The 18679-nt window shown below is 42.6% G+C and overlaps 1 protein-coding gene across 1 annotated transcript in view; it reads right to left on the reverse strand.

Annotated features, from left to right (window-relative positions):
- The window catches only part of LOC131261893 (uncharacterized), an 84573-nt gene that overhangs the window by 2286 nt on the left and 63608 nt on the right, over positions 1-18679 (reverse strand). Inside the window, exons 15-18 of the mRNA XM_058263743.1 lie at positions 12683-12779; positions 12369-12563; positions 12136-12287; positions 11864-12054 (exon numbers count right to left, since the gene is read on the reverse strand). Of these exons, the coding sequence (XP_058119726.1) occupies positions 11864-12054; positions 12136-12287; positions 12369-12563; positions 12683-12779 (635 nt within the window). The remainder of the gene's footprint in view (positions 1-11863; positions 12055-12135; positions 12288-12368; positions 12564-12682; positions 12780-18679) is intronic.

An 18679-nucleotide genomic window follows, 5' to 3' on the forward strand; every position in this document is an offset into this window, starting at 1 on the left:
CCACGCGCAGTACCGTCTCCGACGGAGGACGATTAACACGCACATGCACCCGATGGGAGTAACCGTTTGTGTGTCGGACCTGGAGTTGGGAAAGATGCCAGATGGGATGTTGTGACTTGACTCGTTGGCTTCCTCGAACAGAAAAACGTGCCTTTGAAAAAGTTCGTGCAGGAGGTTTCAGTTTGTAAGCTATTTTAACAAATTGCAAAACCGAAAGAGCTTGGCTCGAAGAGGTGTGGAAAACCCCTTCGTAAGTTCATAATTTTCATGCGAATCACCCACACTCACAGCGAATGGGTTTCCATTTTTCCGCGGTTTCCATGGAAAAATAAAACCAGCGCAAACACACACACGATTCGATAATCGGTTCAACGGGCAAGGATGATTTCGTTACGAAAGGCGAAGGATACGACCCTTCATCGAACGGACGTGACCTTCATCATTCCGACAGTGAGTTCGACGGGACTAATAAAGTATCGCTCGTTAGCACCATCGAAGTGACCGTCGATAATAATTAATATCCAGCGTGCGGAAAGGATCGCGAAACGTGAAGGACGCTCCGGTTGGCCGGGCGATTATAAGGGTTTTGTTGAGTGATTGGATAAATTTCGGACGTCCATTAAGTGGGACAAAATAGTCAACCGGAGGGTTCAGAATGGTTCAGAACCGTCTTTTTTTCTTCATTCTTTCAAAACTCCCATCATTACGCCGTCTTCTAAAAATCAACAACGCACACATACACCGATACACAGGTGCGGAAGATTTATTGGACGATGCTTGGGGAAGGTTCGATTTTTATGTGCAAACCAACTTCGATCGACCGTAGCCGTTCCACGTGTACCGGCAAATAAAACATCATTTAGCATTGTAGCCCGTTTGTGGTGCCGGAAGCGATCGGTTGGAAGGGATGGAAAGTTTTCGAATTTCGAATGATTTCTTTTTTCCTCCTGTTTTGGGGGGAGCAAACAAAGACGGAGAGGGTTGATCGGTCGGTCGGTGTGGTGGTACAATTTATTCTCATCCGAAATTCACCCTTGCAGCCACCCGGAATGGGATGGAAAAAAAGGGTGTGTGTATGTGGGAAGGGGTAGGGGGAATGGGATGGACACGAACTCGGAGGAAATATTTATCTTCATTAAATTTTATGCATCCTCGTACGAGCGTTTTGGAACATCGAAATCCTAGCAGGCGCGTTCTTTTCACGGGAGAACGTTGTTAGTTTTATATTTTTTTTCGCCACACCAAACTCCAACGTATGACGTAATTCCATTGTGTGCGTCAGAGTGTGTCGGAGTCTGCGTATGTGTATGTGTATTTGGCTGTGTGTCGAGTAACTTTCCCCGGGGAGATTTTCCTCCTTCCACCCCCGGAACGGCAGAGATGGCAGCGTTTATCGTTACACTTGTGAGTTTAACCAATTAATTAGTGCCGCCAAAATGGTGGAGAAGCGGCTACGATTACGACGGAGACGTCTTCATCGGAACCAGACGAAACACATACACCGCGAGGTGGCGAGCATATTAGAGCGCGGCAAGGAAAACTTTAAACCTTTCGCAAATGCCAAGCGAGCGAAAATCGTCGGTAAGTTTATCAACTTTCGTCCAATTTTGCTCGTTGTGTTTTCGTAAAGTGTAATTTGGCTTGACACCAGCGGTAACCTCAACCTGCCGCGTGAGACGTTATGTTTTCCGGATGATCTGGTGCTCGACAAACGACCAAGTCGGTCTGAATTTATTTGTTAATTTTTCCGGTGGAGAAATTAGGTTGATTTGAGTGGTAACTACCGTTTTGTAAATGTTTTTTGAACTTTTCAACTTCAGCTGTATAAAACAAATACACAATTTCATTTATTCTACAAATTGAACAATGATTTGAATATTTACTAGATCAAAAGAAACCAAACGGAAAGCTTTCTCTTTATTTTAATTTTTAAAGATTTTAATTTTACAAATTTTAGATTTAGATATTTAGATATACTGACGAACCTGATTTGTTTCAGTTTAATAACGATACCGCAATGTGATAAATAATAATATATTTATCTTCAACACTGTAAAATATATTGAATCCAAGGCGAATTTAATTAATCCTTTATGTTCGCTTGTTGCGATCATAGTTTATGATTTATTTTGATAATTATTATACTACTGAACACCTCTGACCAGTTCAAATTTAATATTTAAACAAATGTTTTACGTATGTAAAACTCTAACTTAAAAGGTACATATCTGAAAAATGTTATATGATTCGTTTTTCGAGTGTTTCGTATCCTGTTGTCCTGATGAATTTGTGATGGTGGTTTCTATATGACTGATTTCATTACAACGAATTTCCCCAAATTTTATAAATCCAACGTTAAAGGTTGTTTTTGGCATTACATATTCATTTGCATATAATTCACTTTTGGAGTGGAGGTTTCTGTTTCATAACATGAGTACGGTACCATTCCGAAAGCTGTATTGCTACCAAACAACCATTCGTTTTCCCGAGAAATGGAGTTTTCCTACGCTCTTACATCAATCAACTGGCACTCGGTGCAAAATTACGAAACTCTCTGAAAATTGTTCGTTACATGAAAATAATTATTACTCGGTTTGTTTGATCAACCTGCTACGGTGCCGCTATTTACTATCGTCCGGTGTGTGTTTCATCTTTGCTGTGAGGGCTGCATCCGGTAGGACAGATCGGGCATGCCAGAAGGCATGCCGTGCCCTGGATGGTAGGAACGACCGAAGGGACGTGCGCAGCGTGGAGCAACAATGTCCACGTTGTTATCCTTCTTCCGGTAGTACTGTAGCCTAATGATGCTGACATGGGCCCGCAACAAATCCCGTGCCGAGCTGCTTTGCCGCACAAACCGCAAACCCGGCCACCGTTGGTGTTCCCCAAACTGGGTGGGAACTTCACCAACCTGCCCGAGGGACTGTTTCTCGAGCTCGAATCTGTGGGTGGGTTCGTACGCCAGGTCAACCGAAACTCACCGACTCACCGAACTCAAGTGCGGCTACAAGAGGGAGCTTATCAGGACTGGCTTCTTCTCGAGCGGTTCTACTTAGGCTCCTCTGGTGCTTGGAGCACACCACAGCGTCCTCATCTTAGCCTCGCGTAGTTTGCGAGAACGTACCATCGTACCGTAGACCGCCGTGTTCGTCTTCAGTGAAGAGAGCTATTCCGTGGTGAAAGCGGAGATACCTCGGTCGGTCGGTGGGCGGGGGGGTACAATATTCTAGATTTTATCGACTGTCGACTTCCGGTATTCCCAAACGGTTTGAAGCATTACGTCCGGTACGGTTTACCGCAAATGGTTAAAAACGAGCAAGCGATAGAGAGCCCGACGACATGTCGCCGGGAAGTTGCACCATACGGTGGCGAGTGTTGTGATTGTAGCATAAATATTTGCCTTTCAACGAGCACACCGGTGCCCGGGGTGAGCCGAGTGGCGGAGGGATAAACACGATTGAATTATTATTGTGATCAACGGTTGCCAATATGAAAAGGGTTAATTTACGAACGCGAGGGGAGGTAAAATATTGTTCTAAATTATTGGTACGAAGTGAAACAGATTGGACCATGTTTGCTGGATAAGCTGGTTACTTAGAAAGTACACCAACTCTTATTGGTTGAATGTGTTCTTCAAATTGGATAGTTTTATGGTGAACCCATACTGCTGCAAAAAACACCTAAAAATTCTAGATGATTCTTTCGCAGTATAAATATACTACAAAAATTTAAAATATGACGTCAAGATTTTGGAGGACCTTTAAACGAAAAATGTTTCAAGGATCGATTGCATCAAAAATAGTTTACAGAAGAAAATGGCTGAGGAAAAAAAAGTTGGGAGCCAAATAAAATTATAGATAATTTATTCAGAAAGATAAAATAATTAAGTGTTGTCAAACTCAAAACGCTCTCGTGGATTCTGCAATTTACTTAATCCAAAAAATCTTTGGTAGGCTTCAATAACCAATGATTTGAGCAAAATGTTGCTGCTTCAGCAAAAATATTTCGTTTGAGTTCGATTAACGAGTCTTTATTTCGATGGACTCATCAGTAAGAGGGGTTGAATGCTGGTTATACGTTGTTGAATGAAAAACAACTCATATTTTAATTTTGTTTAAGTTGTTCATATTTTTAGGTGAGATAAAAATTTCGGCAATATAAATAGTTCAATGTTTTAAGGATAGAAAAATACTATATTGTCAATGTTCTTTAATGTTTTTTTTTAACATTCTTTAAATCAATCTTAAAATTTAGTCACGTTTTGTAAATAAATTCCACTTTAATACAATTTTGAACTGAAGTGAACTTTCTTCTCCAAATGCAAAAATATGGAAAACAAACATGCAAAGTTGTAACAAAAAGATGACAACAAGATTGAATCGTCAAGCAAACACATGTGCTTTTAAATATGGATCTCAATTGACGCTTTTCTGTGGTATCATAAAAATAAAAACTGAGCCACTTTCGGCTGATGGAAGCAATCCACGAAACCCAGCATCGTCCAGCTGCTACTCGGCTGGTTGGGAAATGGGTAGGAGGTTTCAAATGAAAATGCTAATCAAATATCGCATGCCACCCAGGATCAAGGGGAGAGTTCCCGAAGGAAGCGTTATCAATGGGAAATAAAGTCAGTAACGGTCCATCCATACCGACTTCCGGCTAGTGGTTTGCTTTGCCGTATCTTTCCCTCGAAAACGGTCGTGGTGGTCGATTGATCCCGTGCTCGGCGAAAGAAAAACTAGGCCACTGCAATGCGACCCCGGAGCCAACAAACTATCGCTTACCGCAGCGTGCTCGAACAGGAGGCGAACGGCAACGCACGTGGCAAGCATAGACGTCAGGTGTTGCCCGAGAATGTCTGTCTCAGGAGGAAAACGGACGCGCCACTCTGCCAATTGATCCAATCAAACAAACCGATGCCGGATCGACCCACTCGGTCGGTGTGTTATTTCGGAGTGCTTTCGTTCGTTCTGGGGTTCTGTGTTTAAACTTCCGCCACCGCACGATATCAACTCAAGGGGTTGACACTGTAGAGGGGAGCGGGGCACTAGTATTTGTCCAGGAGACGGGAAAATGTGTGCACACACAGGTGCAGTGTACATTCAATCAATTTAGAAGTCAATGACGATCGGGGCCATCATGTGGATGTTTTACATGCACCATCGGCCCTGAACCTACGCCTCGTCAAGGGAAACATATTTTGCTTCATTGTTGCACGTAACTTTAGAGCTCGCTTGACGTGGCCATTCCATGAGAATATCTGCAGCAAATTCAAACAACTCACGTTTTGAAATCGACATAAGTAAGTGGAAAAATCATGAATTATTCTATCAAAAATATTACACAATCTCAACTGACGTTTGAGCATTGAAGGAAGGAAAATGGTTACCACATTTTAAAACGGCCTCCATGAAAACTAAACTTTACACCCTCGTCATGAAACACAATATTCCTTTGGTCCCTTCCTCGGTAAGTAATATGAAGCAATGTTCAGCTTTTTTTTCTCCTCGAATAAAAATATTCCCCTCGAAACGGGATCGTTTTATTTTCGGCTACAATGTAGAGCATCTTTAGCACAAAGGCTTAGCCCACCGGATCCTATTTGCATTGAATTGGATCCCACCGCCGATCGGTAATCAATCCGTTTAGGTGGAAAATTCCCCCGAAGATAGTGTTACTTTTTTATCCCCCCCCCTTTAGCTTTTGCTGGCATTCCATTAGATATTCGCCTTTTGCTTTTATATAAAAGACTGCCTTTCCTCCTTTGCTGGTTGACTCGGCGGATCTCCATTTCTTGGAATATGGTTGCCTCCCAAAACCGGGGTCGGTTAGGGACGCGCGCCTTGAGTACGTCCGTGTAGTGTCGGCTCAGGATAATACCTTTTTGGCTCGGGGTTTTACACACTTATCGCAATGTCTGCACGTGGTGCATGCTCAAATATGAACACGAACCGACTCTTCATACACCGATGACGACGACGACGACTACGGCGATGGCTCTGCACGCTTGCACCGTGAGCCGAAATGGGCCATGTGGGTGCGATCGAAATGTGAAATGGAATGGAAAAAGGCCATCAGCACGCCGACGCCGCCGCCGCCCGGTCGGGGATGTTTCGGGCGATCCGTTGCAAACGTCACGATCGATCGCATTTCTTTCACTTTTTTCGTTTTTTTTTTTTTTTTTTGTCAAGGGTTTAGGGATTGAAAAGGATTAAATTTCAACACCTCGCTGATCCGGTAATGGTTCAGTGAAGTGATGTTTCGGTAGCTTTTGCAGCGCCCCAATCGCACCTTGCGTGGGAGTAAAGCGAAGAAGGTGGCAACGTTTACTGTGAAAAGGTATCATAAACTTACCGGGACGGATAAGGTTTTTTTTATATCCCTTTTGAATTTCTTCATGGTTAGTTGTCTCAAAAGTGGAGTCTGTTTGTAATATTTGCATACCTTAAATCTTACAATTGTTTTCTTTTCAATTTTGGAAGCATGTTTTTCGACGTGTCGTTAGGCACAATTATAGATCAAATAAATTTAAAATATTCGAGTAAATAAGCATTAAAATCTGCTGAAGACGTGAACATTCTCGAAGAGGATTCATTTTCTAATTGTGTAGAAGTAGACAAACAAGTTTGTTACGCCAGAACAGCAAAAAATCATAAAGCGAAATAATTATACGAAACAGGTATTTTAAGTGAAGCATCTGCTCGACAAAAGGCAAAACGTACAGTTTTGTATACCTGTTTACATTTAAAATCGTTAATATATTACTTTTACTAGCTAATGCCTTTTGAAAAGTGTTGTTTACTCTCAACAGTGTCTGTTTACTTCCATCTGATTGAACAGTTTCCATTCATGTCCGGTAATGACTATTTGTAGCTATTCTAAATGTGAACTCAACTTTAAACATCAACTCGCAACACTTATGTATTATGAAATATTCTAATTAAAAAACAAACTAAAGCAGACCTTTGAAAAACACAAAGAAACTGTTCATATACGATACAATTTTGAGCTAATGGGAAAAAGGTCGGATGAGGGGAATTATAAATTTAAATTGAAGAAAACAAACCAGTTCCCAAAAACAAACAAGAGAGCGTCACTCGATCGGCTTTTATACGTATAAACTTGGTCCTCCCCGTCGTCCGCAAAGCACCATGAAGACATTAAGCTACAGCTAGCTACCGTACGATGGGGTTGTTTTGTACTAAAATGTCATCAAAACCGACCCGAATCCAAATCAACTCACATTCAATAAAAGCGGTTGAGGGGAATGTGCGGGCAGATGCTGCTTGGACGAACAAAATTGCAAACAAAATAGCCGGAAGTTATCAGCTCAAATTAGAAAAACACTAGCACCACCGCGCCAGAACAAAAGGGGCGAAGATCTTCCGAGAAAGATATACCACCCGCAAAAGGTCGTCGATGGCTGTTTTTTGTTCAATTTTTAACGATTCGATCTTATTTGCCGGGCTGTGGGGGTGTTTTGAGCCCACCTTTGTTTTTCAACCTTGCTTTCCGCCAACTATTTTTTGCCCATCATGTCGCTTTCGCCTAAATTCTAATCCAATTCCGATGACTATCTACTGCTCCATAAAACGCCGTTGCTGAACGCCGTTCTGCGGTAGCAAAACTTTCACCGGCCCACGGGGAGCCCCCAAAGCCCCTCCCCCTCCCGCCCACATACGGCAAGCAATGGTAAACACAACAGCAAACCGGAAACAACAACAGGAACAACATTGACACAGATACTAGAAGAACGGACAGAGAAAGAGAACTTGAAAGGGGGTTTAGAAAGGAACGTTGAAGGAGTAAGTGGTATGTGTAGAGCAGAGATTCTCAACCATTGTTGAAGGAATGTCGGTTTTATTTTAATGTGAAAAAGAAATCAGTACTCAGGGTAAACAGTAGCTTCGAATTAAAGATCAGAATAAACTACACAATGCAAATTATCTTTTCGTATTGATATTGTCCAATGACATTTTAGTGAATTTATGCTGAAGATATGACTGTTTAAATTTTATTTAAAAAAAAGTGATTCCGATTTTTATTCTTTGCAATTTTGACAAAAGAACTATAACAACCTCAATAAAGTACGTAAAATATTTTACTTTCCAAGCGTTAATAATAAACCAGCCCTGCACCGCAGGTTGAGAATCACTGATGAAGAGCGACACAGTGGAGGAGAGATAAAACAGCGAAAGATATCACAGGACAGGCAGACACATGAAGAGATACAGTAGGAAACAAAGCTACCAACAACGGGCTGGCAAGAGGAAGCAGCGCGAGAAACAAACAACAATTTCACAGACTCACTATCGAATGGTTTTGATGATTTTGTTTCTGCTGGAAGGCAAATGGCGAGCCCTTGTTTTTTTTGTTAACGGGGTGGTCGGTGCCGGTGGTGCGGAAGTGATGATTGCTGGTTGGTTGTTGTAGTATTCGGGACGCCTGGGTTTCCGGGTCGGGGGTGCGTTTTGTGTGCGAAAGCTTAAATGATTATTCGGGCCACCAGGCGCCTCCATCGTGATAAGCTTTCCGCCCACCCCCCGACGGTGTGTGAAAATTTTGTAAAAGCTTAAACATTTTTATTTCCCATCCGTAGTTTAGCTCGTTTTGTGTGTGTGTGTGCTACCCTTTTTTGTTACCTTTTTTCTCTATTCGATTTGCCACGATTTTTTACGCTTGCTTTGTTTGGAGCCATTGGAAACTTATTGGTTTATTTGAACCTTTTCCACTCTTCCTGACACGATCGATCGTTTGCCACGTGTGGCGGAAGGTTTCCCGCGGGGATTTTTCATCCTTCCTTTGTCAACGTTTGGCAGGTTGAAAACTGTAATCGTGTCGTAGTGTGGAGATTTTTTTATCCGTATTTCTTGCTCCAATAGTTCACCTGTAGTACTCCAGAATGACCCTCTGCGTATGGCTTATCGAAATATGGCTGTTGTGAAGCGGAAGCGTATCCGCTATCAAAACGTAGATGTGTCAGGGACCGGATTCATTTGAGGGGTGGCTTACTTTTTACCTTTTTTTTCTGCTAGGGTCGACAGTTATCCGATTATTCAAATATTGCCACCGGAACGATTCGATTGGCACGATTGGGTTCGGTGCAGTGTGCGTTCGCTTTGCTTCCTGCATCCGCCATTGGTTTTTTTTGTTTCCACTCCACAGCATTTGGCTATCGCTTGTGTCATTTTTTCGTGTGTTTTTGTCACATGTCCAGAGCATGTGCGGTTGGGTGTCATCGTAAAATCGGGGACCGGGCCGTAACGATGGCCCATGGTAGGTGACCGGTTTTCCGTGCTGTTGGAGTTCATTTTCATTTTCGAAATGACGAAAGCTACAAGAGAGGCCCACACCGGACGATCGGTTTCAGCCTCGGCGACGGGATCGCGTTGGCCATTCTGCTTGTCGGCGTCATTGTCGCTGTCGTTTCCGGCACTGTTAGAGCGACGTCGAGGAACTGTAGTCGTCGTACGATGGAGCTGCGGTGCAGAAGCGTTCGGTTACAAATAAACCATTGTTGCATGGGCAATGCCGAACCGTTGGAGGGTAGTTTTTTTTTTAAATGATGGTTAGGATATGTTGTTTATTAAATTCATCCCTCTCCCCTCCCCCCGGTACCGCAAAACAAAACCATCCGAGTTGGAGCGCGGCCAACAAACGAAGCAAGAAAGGATCAAGATAGAGAGAAAGTGAGTGAGAGAAGGTGAAGGAAAACAGAAACATGTAACGTACAGCGGGAGAGCTCCACTAAGCCACAATGTTGCTGGTAGTGGATGTGACGTCCGTCACACGATCATCTTCTACCAACGGAAAAACGACGACAAAGAGGCTTGGGAGGAAAATGATAGAAATGTAAAGACAAAGACAGATGACAGATGGACACATAGGACCACGAATAGATTCATCACACAGAGTCGAAGCATTTCCTTGATTGCCATCAACTCATAAGAGATACGGTGGGAAATTTAAACCGAGAAGGAGAAAGCTGGACAGGAAAAAAATATCAAAGAACAACAGAGCGATAGACGAAAACATGAAGTGTTCTGAGCTTTCGAGGGTTTTTAATTAGAGGAAAGGAAAACGAAAAATGTTGCGCCATAATCCGAGTCTGGATGAATGATACTAGCTCGTCCAAGGACCTAGCATCTCAGCGTTTCTTTTACGATATGTTTTCAATTTAATTATGTGTCACAGAATTTTAAAGCTTTTTATATCTGTTCCATGTCAAGTTTGAGGTCGAATAATCAAACCCAAACTGTTGGAAACGGATTATTTTAAGGAATACGTTCAGAATTAAATAGGTTTGTTTATTTTATACAAAAGAAACACACAAACAAAGGAAAAAATTAAGCTGCGGAATGTTTGCGGTCAACACCGACAACTAAGTAGCGATTCTTTTCCAACGTTTAAAATAGTGACAAGGATCGTTTTAAATCGTATTTACAAAAGTGTTGGTGCGAAACAAAAGGAAAAGAAAATACAGAAGGAAATCGGTTGGTAGTAAACAAAACCGTCCATTGCACGCCTTAGATGTGCAGTTGCCTGAGCCGTGTTGCTCTTGTGTGTGGCCCTTTTCCCTTGCGTACACCGATGTTCTGTACAGCTGGCGTCCAATGTGGCGTGGAGCGAGTGTGTGTGTGTGTGTGTGGGGAGAGTTGGAAATATGTATAGTCCACAAAAGGATGAAGAAGAGCGCACGCGTCCGTTCTCAGTGGCTGGGAACGTTGCTCTACTAGATCGGTTCCTAACGACTACAGCGCTTTCTTGGTAGGTTCACACTAGATCACATTGCAGAAGTGGTAGTTTTTTTTTTTTAATTTTAAATAATGAAGTATAGTGTGTAATGATGTTTCTTTCTCACCGGCAATGCAGTAATGGTGGCCATCCGCCAAAAAAATGGGGGCGACGCATAAGCCTACACACAAGTCTGTATGCGAGATCCTCGTCGAGTGGAGTACTCAGCAAAGCAAAAGTTTTCGGAATCAGATACTGACACAATCGCAAGTCGAATTGGCAAACAATGGGTTGGAGCGTTGGAAAAGAAAAGAATGTAAGTTAGAGTAAGTTGAGCTACTTAGAGCGAGACGGTGGGGCAATGCGAATGCTAATGTTATCGTGCAACGGGGGACCAACGTTTCGATGAGTTTCCATCCGCCCGTGCCTGGGGATGGTTGTGAAGTTTGTTGAAGTGGTGCCGCTGATAAATGTGTCAAAATGGTGTGGTTGAGTATAACTGACGTGTTCCACTTCGGGCAGTTATTCTTTAACTTCTTACCAACTGAATAAGAAAGGAGCTCATTGTTGTTACTATTTATCAGGGTTAGGGTGTATAAAGAAATTTAAAAAACCGAAACATGTTTTTAAGCCCAAAATGAACTTGTTCTGTTTAGTACTTTGTTGAATTAACGAGAAATGAAAGATTAGAGTAAGGTAAGAAAAACCTAAATATAAAATTGTGTACCTTTCACGTATCATTAAAAAGTCGAAAGGCATCATAGCGATGAAGCATTTAGTGTGCAAAGTATGTTGTGAACGTATTAAAACAAAACATTCGAGTTGAATACGAGGTCACCTTGAGACACAAGGGCGACCAATAAATGAAAATATGTTGTTTAAAATTATGATAAGTATTTTTTTAACGTTTTAGATTTTGTAAGTTAAGCTTTATTTACAGTGACGTTTAAATGTGTCTTTATAAGGCAACAATAGCAACATTCGTTTTGGTTCTTAACGCACAAGCTGCGAACAACAGCCACCAAAGTGGACACTACAGGAAAGAACAGCTTTCCTTACAAAAAAATGGCCCGCTTTACGGCGAGTGCCAGGAAACACTTTTTTGCGCTTTATATGGTGCTGCACTTACTTGAACTCTCCGTGATGGTCTTCGGGCTGCCCGGTTCGATCTCGATCTCGGTGCCTATGCAGACGGAGGTGAGATCTTCGATGCCGACCGGCTCCAGGTGTTCGGCGTCCATGTTGGGCACGACAATCACCACGTCCCCGCGGTCCGACGTCTGAGCGGTACTGTTGCCGACGTACTGAGGAGGTATCGAGCTGAGTGGAACGAAAGGCTACATTAATACAAACCAACTCAACCCGCCAAGAAGTGGGCTAGGACAGAAAAAGATCGCTTACCTCAACGTAACTCGTTTCTTGATCCTATGGCCCAGATCGGAGAAGCCGCGCTGCATGGGCGGACGTTTCTGCTGCATCGGTTGGTCTTCGAACGATTTCGCGATCGGTGAATTCGGCTCCGAAAATTGTTTCTCTATTAAAATAGGCTTTGGCTGGTGAGGAAAAAACGGCAATAGAAAAAGAGAGTTTCAGTTTTACCAACTGGCAATGTTAAAACATAAAGTTATACTCACTTTCAACGAACCACTAGAACTAGTTGTCACAGATGTGATTACAGCCGCTGCTCCACCGCCTTTCGGTGGCAATGATGGAAGGTTTGGATTGTTGGAATGTGATGAGTCAGGATGTAGTGGAAGTGATAAAAGACGCATCCGATCCTGCATGTATAAATCTATAAACGAATCTACCTTTGTCTCTATGTCGTCAACCTGCACGTAGGATGGGCGAAAGAGGCAGCCATTAGAGGGAAAATTTGGTATTGGCCAGTGAAGATGGCAACAAAGAATCAAATTTGTATGCCGATGGGTTGGGAAAACGGGCCACTTACTTGTCTTTCAATTTTCACTACCCGCGAAGCTAAACTAATTTTCGATGCATACACATCTTTTGATTTCGATCCTTGCTTGCCAAGAATTTGGTCTAACCTGCAGGGGTGGGCACCAAGGGTTGGGGGGGAGGGGAGTAAGAAAAAGAATACATATCAGAACGGCTGGCGCACTGCACGTGAAATGGCGAGTCCTTCGTACTGCCTCTACCCTTCGAGCTGCAGTAGATGATTTTCGGTGCAAATCGTTACACGAAACAAAAAAAGCAAACAAAAATGGTTAGTCAACAATCAGCACATGCAATCCAGCGAATGGAACGAAAGGATGAAAGAAGTAATCGACAAAAAAAGGGAAAACAACATGCTAGAACTACGTATCACACGAAAAGCTTCAAACAATTTCCATGCACTGCTGGAGCGAACAACGAGTTTCGTAAGGGCACCGATACTCAACCGATCGGTTCAAACCTCGCCGTTCCCCATTGAACGGTGGGTGTATGGAGGACCGGGGTGGAAACAGTGAACCAGATAAAACTCGCTGGTTCAAATGCAATTTGCATTCCCCGTTCTCCGCTGCACCGTGGTGCAGCTGCAATCGAGTGCTGTGAAGTAACTCACGCTCCAAGGTGACATTCGGAGGGGATGGTGAAGTGAATAAATGATTTGCCGAAAAACTGAATACAACACTTGATCAAAAAAAAAGCGTCAGTTGAGGGCACCGAAAGGGCCCTCACAAAAGTCCATCGCATTATTCGCTCAGGAATAATGAAACATAATCGAATGCAGATAGAAAACTTCAAATGTTTGCAGGAGCATTTTAACACAAAAAATCCCCATTGATGTCACAATATTGGACAAACAAAAAAAGGATCCCTTTGTTCAGGTTAAAAAAGTTGAACTTTCACGTTTCGCTATACACTCCGTATTGCACCGATGGCGAGCAGTTGATTGATTCGGTATAAATTTGCCTTTCTCACGAAAAGCTCTTCCTTCTGAAATGGTTCATTTTGTTTTCGAGGAACAAATAACTGTTGTTTGTTTCACTTTACTCGTTTCTACTATTATTGTTATTTCTATTATTACCAGTTTGGAGCAATTTCGTGCTGTTTTGCAGTTCGTCGAGAGCGAAGTAAAATAAATAAGTCACAACTCGGGGTTTTTTTTGCATGTTTGAAGCTTTTCGTGAGGGCGCTCTACTTCCGAAATTAAAGTAAGTTCTATACTATATGGATTTTTTTTTGTTTTGTAAACTCCATCAAAACTAATCGTTATGGTTAGCAAAGGAAAACCAGCAAGCAAAAGGGGAAAAGTAAAAGCTACGACGATCAGTTAGTTGTACGTCGCGTAAAACGTTTGACACGATGCTTTATTACGAACCGTCCTAAATAGGGGCAAACAATGGTAAACTACAGAGGAAGCATAATTTCGCGCCGACATGCACCGGTTAAAGTTGGCTATGGCGTGTGTTTGGGAAAGCAATGAAAAGGCCGATGATTGCCGGCATACGGGACACTAAATGAAACGGTTTGGAAATGAGCATCTACCGAGCGTTATATTTACAGTGTGTATCGAAAGGAGCTTTGTGTTACTACCCATGGCATGGGCTACCTCCGAGGCATGCGTTGGAAAATCGGAAAAGTTTCACTCTACCACACGAAACGTCCCGGAAAACTAGCTGCATTCAAGCATCGGCGTTGGGTTGTGGAAAGTTTTTTCCCAAGCGGAAATGCTAAACTACTTTAGCGAAAGCTGTCATAACCGCAAGCGAACTAGCACTGGAATGTAGGTTTGTGAGTATAATAAACAGCCACGAACACACATAGGCACGTGCACACGCATATAGAAAATACTGCAGTGACGAAGAAGCGCACGCTAAGGGGATAATAATAGTTTAGCTAGTAGCAGAAAGAAAGGCTGATTCATTCCTTAAACTTATTCCATTCCATCGAACCCGCGCGACGTTAAAACACGAAAGGAAGGATGCTCCGGGAGCGGTTTTGATTCCAGGTTCGAATACTTTCAAAGCGATGAAAGATTGCTGTTTCGTGCTCGGTGCGGCCCGGTGTCGGCATAAGTTTATCGGACACGGCAGCACGAAGACCACCGATTTAACCGAGTTTAATTAAATCGTAATGCGGAAGAATTCATATTTTTCCACTAATGTGGTATATCAGCGGCACGTGATGGTCCATGGCGGAACGAGCTAGATAGATAATAGCTCCGGCGAAAAGAAAAAGAAATTGAAAGATTTCATCACGCTCTTTTTGAGGCCAACATTCCGGAACAGCAAAGTAGGTCAAACAATCCAAGCAAGCGGATGAGCTCGAGGGTACGAAACATTTCAGTTTCTTCGTGGTTGCGCAGAAACGATCCAGGATCGTTGCGTTGCTAGCTGAAGAAGAAATCCTTCTTCAGGCGATTGGAAACTCGGAACAGGTTTTAACTAACCACATCAAAAGAAGTCACCGTGGGTCAAAACCCCCTTAGATGTTTAGTTGTCGATACTAGTGGTCGAACATGGACGTGGACGTAATCCGATTAGGTCGTTTTTACGTCCGTTTGTGCAAAAACACAGCTCTAAAACACATCTTTTCGAGGAAAACAACAAGTTTCTTCAAAAGGATTAATTTTACGTGCATTCAGTCGTTTATTTCATGTTTAGTGCGAGTTGAAAGGATACCGCATGAGGCAGCTGGAGTGGCATCACGTCGGCTTAGTGCCTTACTTTACCCGTACCGACGCTCGTCTGCAACCCATTAACACCGTCATTCGAGGGTAATCGTTCGTGAAATGACAGGTTTGCTTGTTGCACTTCACGGTTGGGTGGGGAGGTAGTTTCTACCACTTGCAACCTCCCACTACCTCGTCCGACGTTTGCCTTGACATTGGCAGATGCGCTTCCTTCGACTTCGGCCTCGGAAGCTAGCAAATGCCAACCGACCTAGTCTCGGCACGTTTGCGGTGCCGGCAACATAAATATTAACGACAAACTACTGGCAACTACACAAAACCACATACACAAAAACACACGCGTACGCACAGACTGAGGCATGCGGGAGATCATAGTAAGCTTAGCGTACAGTGCAAGGAATATGACTTTTATTTGCTTTCCTACGTGACACAACAGGTGACGAAGCCATCGGTACGTTTGCCTACCAGCGTTTTGGAGTGAAAGCAGAGGGGGAAAGCAACCAGGCAGCTGGGAAACGCAGTTGGGAAACTATAGCAGTGGAAAAACTAAAGGCGCTGAGTGGTTCTCAGGGAAAATTCTCTCCTTCTGCTGTATCGAGGCTCGCATTGAAACCAGGGGACTTTGTGTTCAATGGTGGATGTTTGCCTAGTGAAACAAAAAAAAGAAAACATTTTCCACCGGGAAAACCGAGGCGCACGATGGGAGTGAATGGGGATAAGGACCCGAAGAGGCTTTTGGACGCCAAAACAATCGTGCGTGAAGGATGCGATTTCATTTCATTCTTGAGGGGGAAAAAGTTTTTTTACGATCGCACCCGCTCGCCATGGTTTACTGCGATTGTTTTATTTGGCTCTTATTTTTCCGATTGTAAAAAAAAAATCAAACAAATGCCAAACGACACGATTGCTTGTTTGTGTCACGGTAAGTAATCAGTGGATCCCAGCCGGCCATCCTTGGCACAATGCAAAACCAAAAAAGAAAAATCAAACGAAATGTGTAGCACAAACCAACACGGCACGGAAACGAACGAGCTCGGCGAGGCGCAAGTGAGTCATACAAACAAACTATAAAGGAACAACAAACCATTACTGTTGATTTACGTCTATTATTGCTGCGAACGTGAAGTGTGGCGCGTCATTCGTTATAGCGAATGTTGAACCAAACAACAATCTAGCCTCGAAATCGGAAGCCGCTAAGAACGTTTCAACACTACGGATCAACACCTACGAGGCCGCGGGGGTTGGTGTTGAGTGTGTATCGGTGTGGGTTTCGGAGTGTTTATTTACAATGTGTCCATTGTGGGGCGGGGGAAAGGCTGGAGGAAAGTGTTCTCGGTGTGAAAAGAAAAACAGGAGCCTTATTCTTCCTTCCTGCCGCCGACTTTCACCTCCGCCGGAGTGGAGTGGAGCTTGGGCTGTTGGGCTTGGGTAAGGCGTTACGCCGTGTGATGGGGGATTGATCTTGAACTCTGCTTATTTATTCTGTTATTGTCTCATCATGAACTACCAGCTGATGTTTGATATTCTACTTAGGCACGACTTCAACTATGGCGCAGCGTTCCTCCCCCAATGGTGGAGGGGAAGTGGGAGCTATGTTTGTATTTACAAATCATGTAGGAAAACGGAAATCTGTACCGTCTTCCGTTCCCAACGAGTGAAATACTTTATAGCGGTGCGTGTATCGTGGAACTAGCGAATCATTAAAGAACGTCTACACGATTTTCTACGATTGTTAAGATCGTCGTTGTTTTTTGTTTCAGAACTTAACATTTTAGTTCAATCGACGAAATTGCTGATGAAAAATTACAAACAAATTTGAACACGTCCATTTTCAATTTAGCTTTGTTGATTCTGAATCGTCATTGATGGATTTTATGTTAAGTTTATTCTTGTTTTGTAAATCATACTAGAACTCGTTTCATCTCTACTCTAGTTATCTCAACTGTAACGAAAATGGTAGTTATATTAAATACTGGCAAACGCAATCATATAATTTTGAATATCTTATATGGTATTGATTACAGACACACAGATATATCGACATGAAACACACATATTTCTTTTAATATATATTTTTGTTTATCTTGAGGGGGGGAAAGTTGCTTTTTCAATATTCGAGGTTAGTTTATTTGTTTTTTAATCATTGAAAAATGAAACGGAATACACGTAGACAAGTGGGTCAAAAGATAAAACGACAGCCTTAACTACACACCGCACCAATTTCAATTGGAATGACAAGACAAGACAACCAACTGGTAAACGATAACAGAAAACACATCAATGACATTCAAAATGAGTATTTTCATAATAAAAATTCTGTTTCTACAGCTGTAGAGAAAACAAGAAGTCAAAAACTGAAAGTTGTCATGAAACCAATGAGACGAACATCACGCAATCGGAAAGAAAACTATTCTAGAGGTATGGCTGAGCAGCAAATACCGTACTGCAATTGCAAAAAATAAAGCAAATGAGCATACACATTCAACGCTGCCTGCCAGTACGAGGTAAATATGTTTCATGAAATTAAAAAAATACATTGTATGAACGTTTAACAAATAAAATTGTACGATTAAAGTAAGAAAATCAAAGAAATCGGGTACACGTTTGTAAACCAACGCGGCTGTCCTTTGGCAGGAAATTAAAAGAAAAGCAAAGAGTTGGTTTGTTTCAAGGGAGCATATCATGTATTGAATGGGAGCTGCTGCAGTTTTCGGGTAAAAGTGTAGTCGTAATTGACGAAACATTCGAAGGCAAGGCGGAACGCTATGCAAAAATTTAGCGGTTTGAAATGAAGTGTAGAAAACTTGCAGCAATGTGCCGCAACAGGTCGGAAAAAGTCCATTGCTATGCAGAAACTCATATAAAGACACACAAAACAACGGATGCGAAAGAGGAAAACAAATCTAAACTCAAAGATTACATTTCCAGAGTAACTAACAAGCCATTGCCTGCTCCTAAAAACATATGGATAAACGTTGATGCAACATTGCAACCGAATGCATAACGAAGCGCAGAGCCACAGCCGGATGCTGCTCTAGGCGGCAATCGGATAGCTAGAGGGCCAGAGTAAAGAAAATAACTTCAAACCCGGCACGGAACCGGAACGGAAGAAAAGGCAAAGAAAACTGGCAGCCATGGGCTCTCAACGAGAAGTGAGAGAAAGATTATAGGAAAGACAGCAGAGAAAAGAGGTAAGTAGAAAATGGGAGCAGTGAAAGAAAAAGAGACACTGTTTGAAAAAAGATCAATACCGAAACAGAAAGGAGGTGAAACAAGTTAACGGAAGACAAAATTTAGAATAAGAAAAAA

Source organism: Anopheles coustani, chromosome 2 (genome assembly GCF_943734705.1).
Source record: "Anopheles coustani chromosome 2, idAnoCousDA_361_x.2, whole genome shotgun sequence".
In the NCBI taxonomy this organism is placed as follows: Eukaryota; Metazoa; Arthropoda; class Insecta; order Diptera; family Culicidae; genus Anopheles; species Anopheles coustani.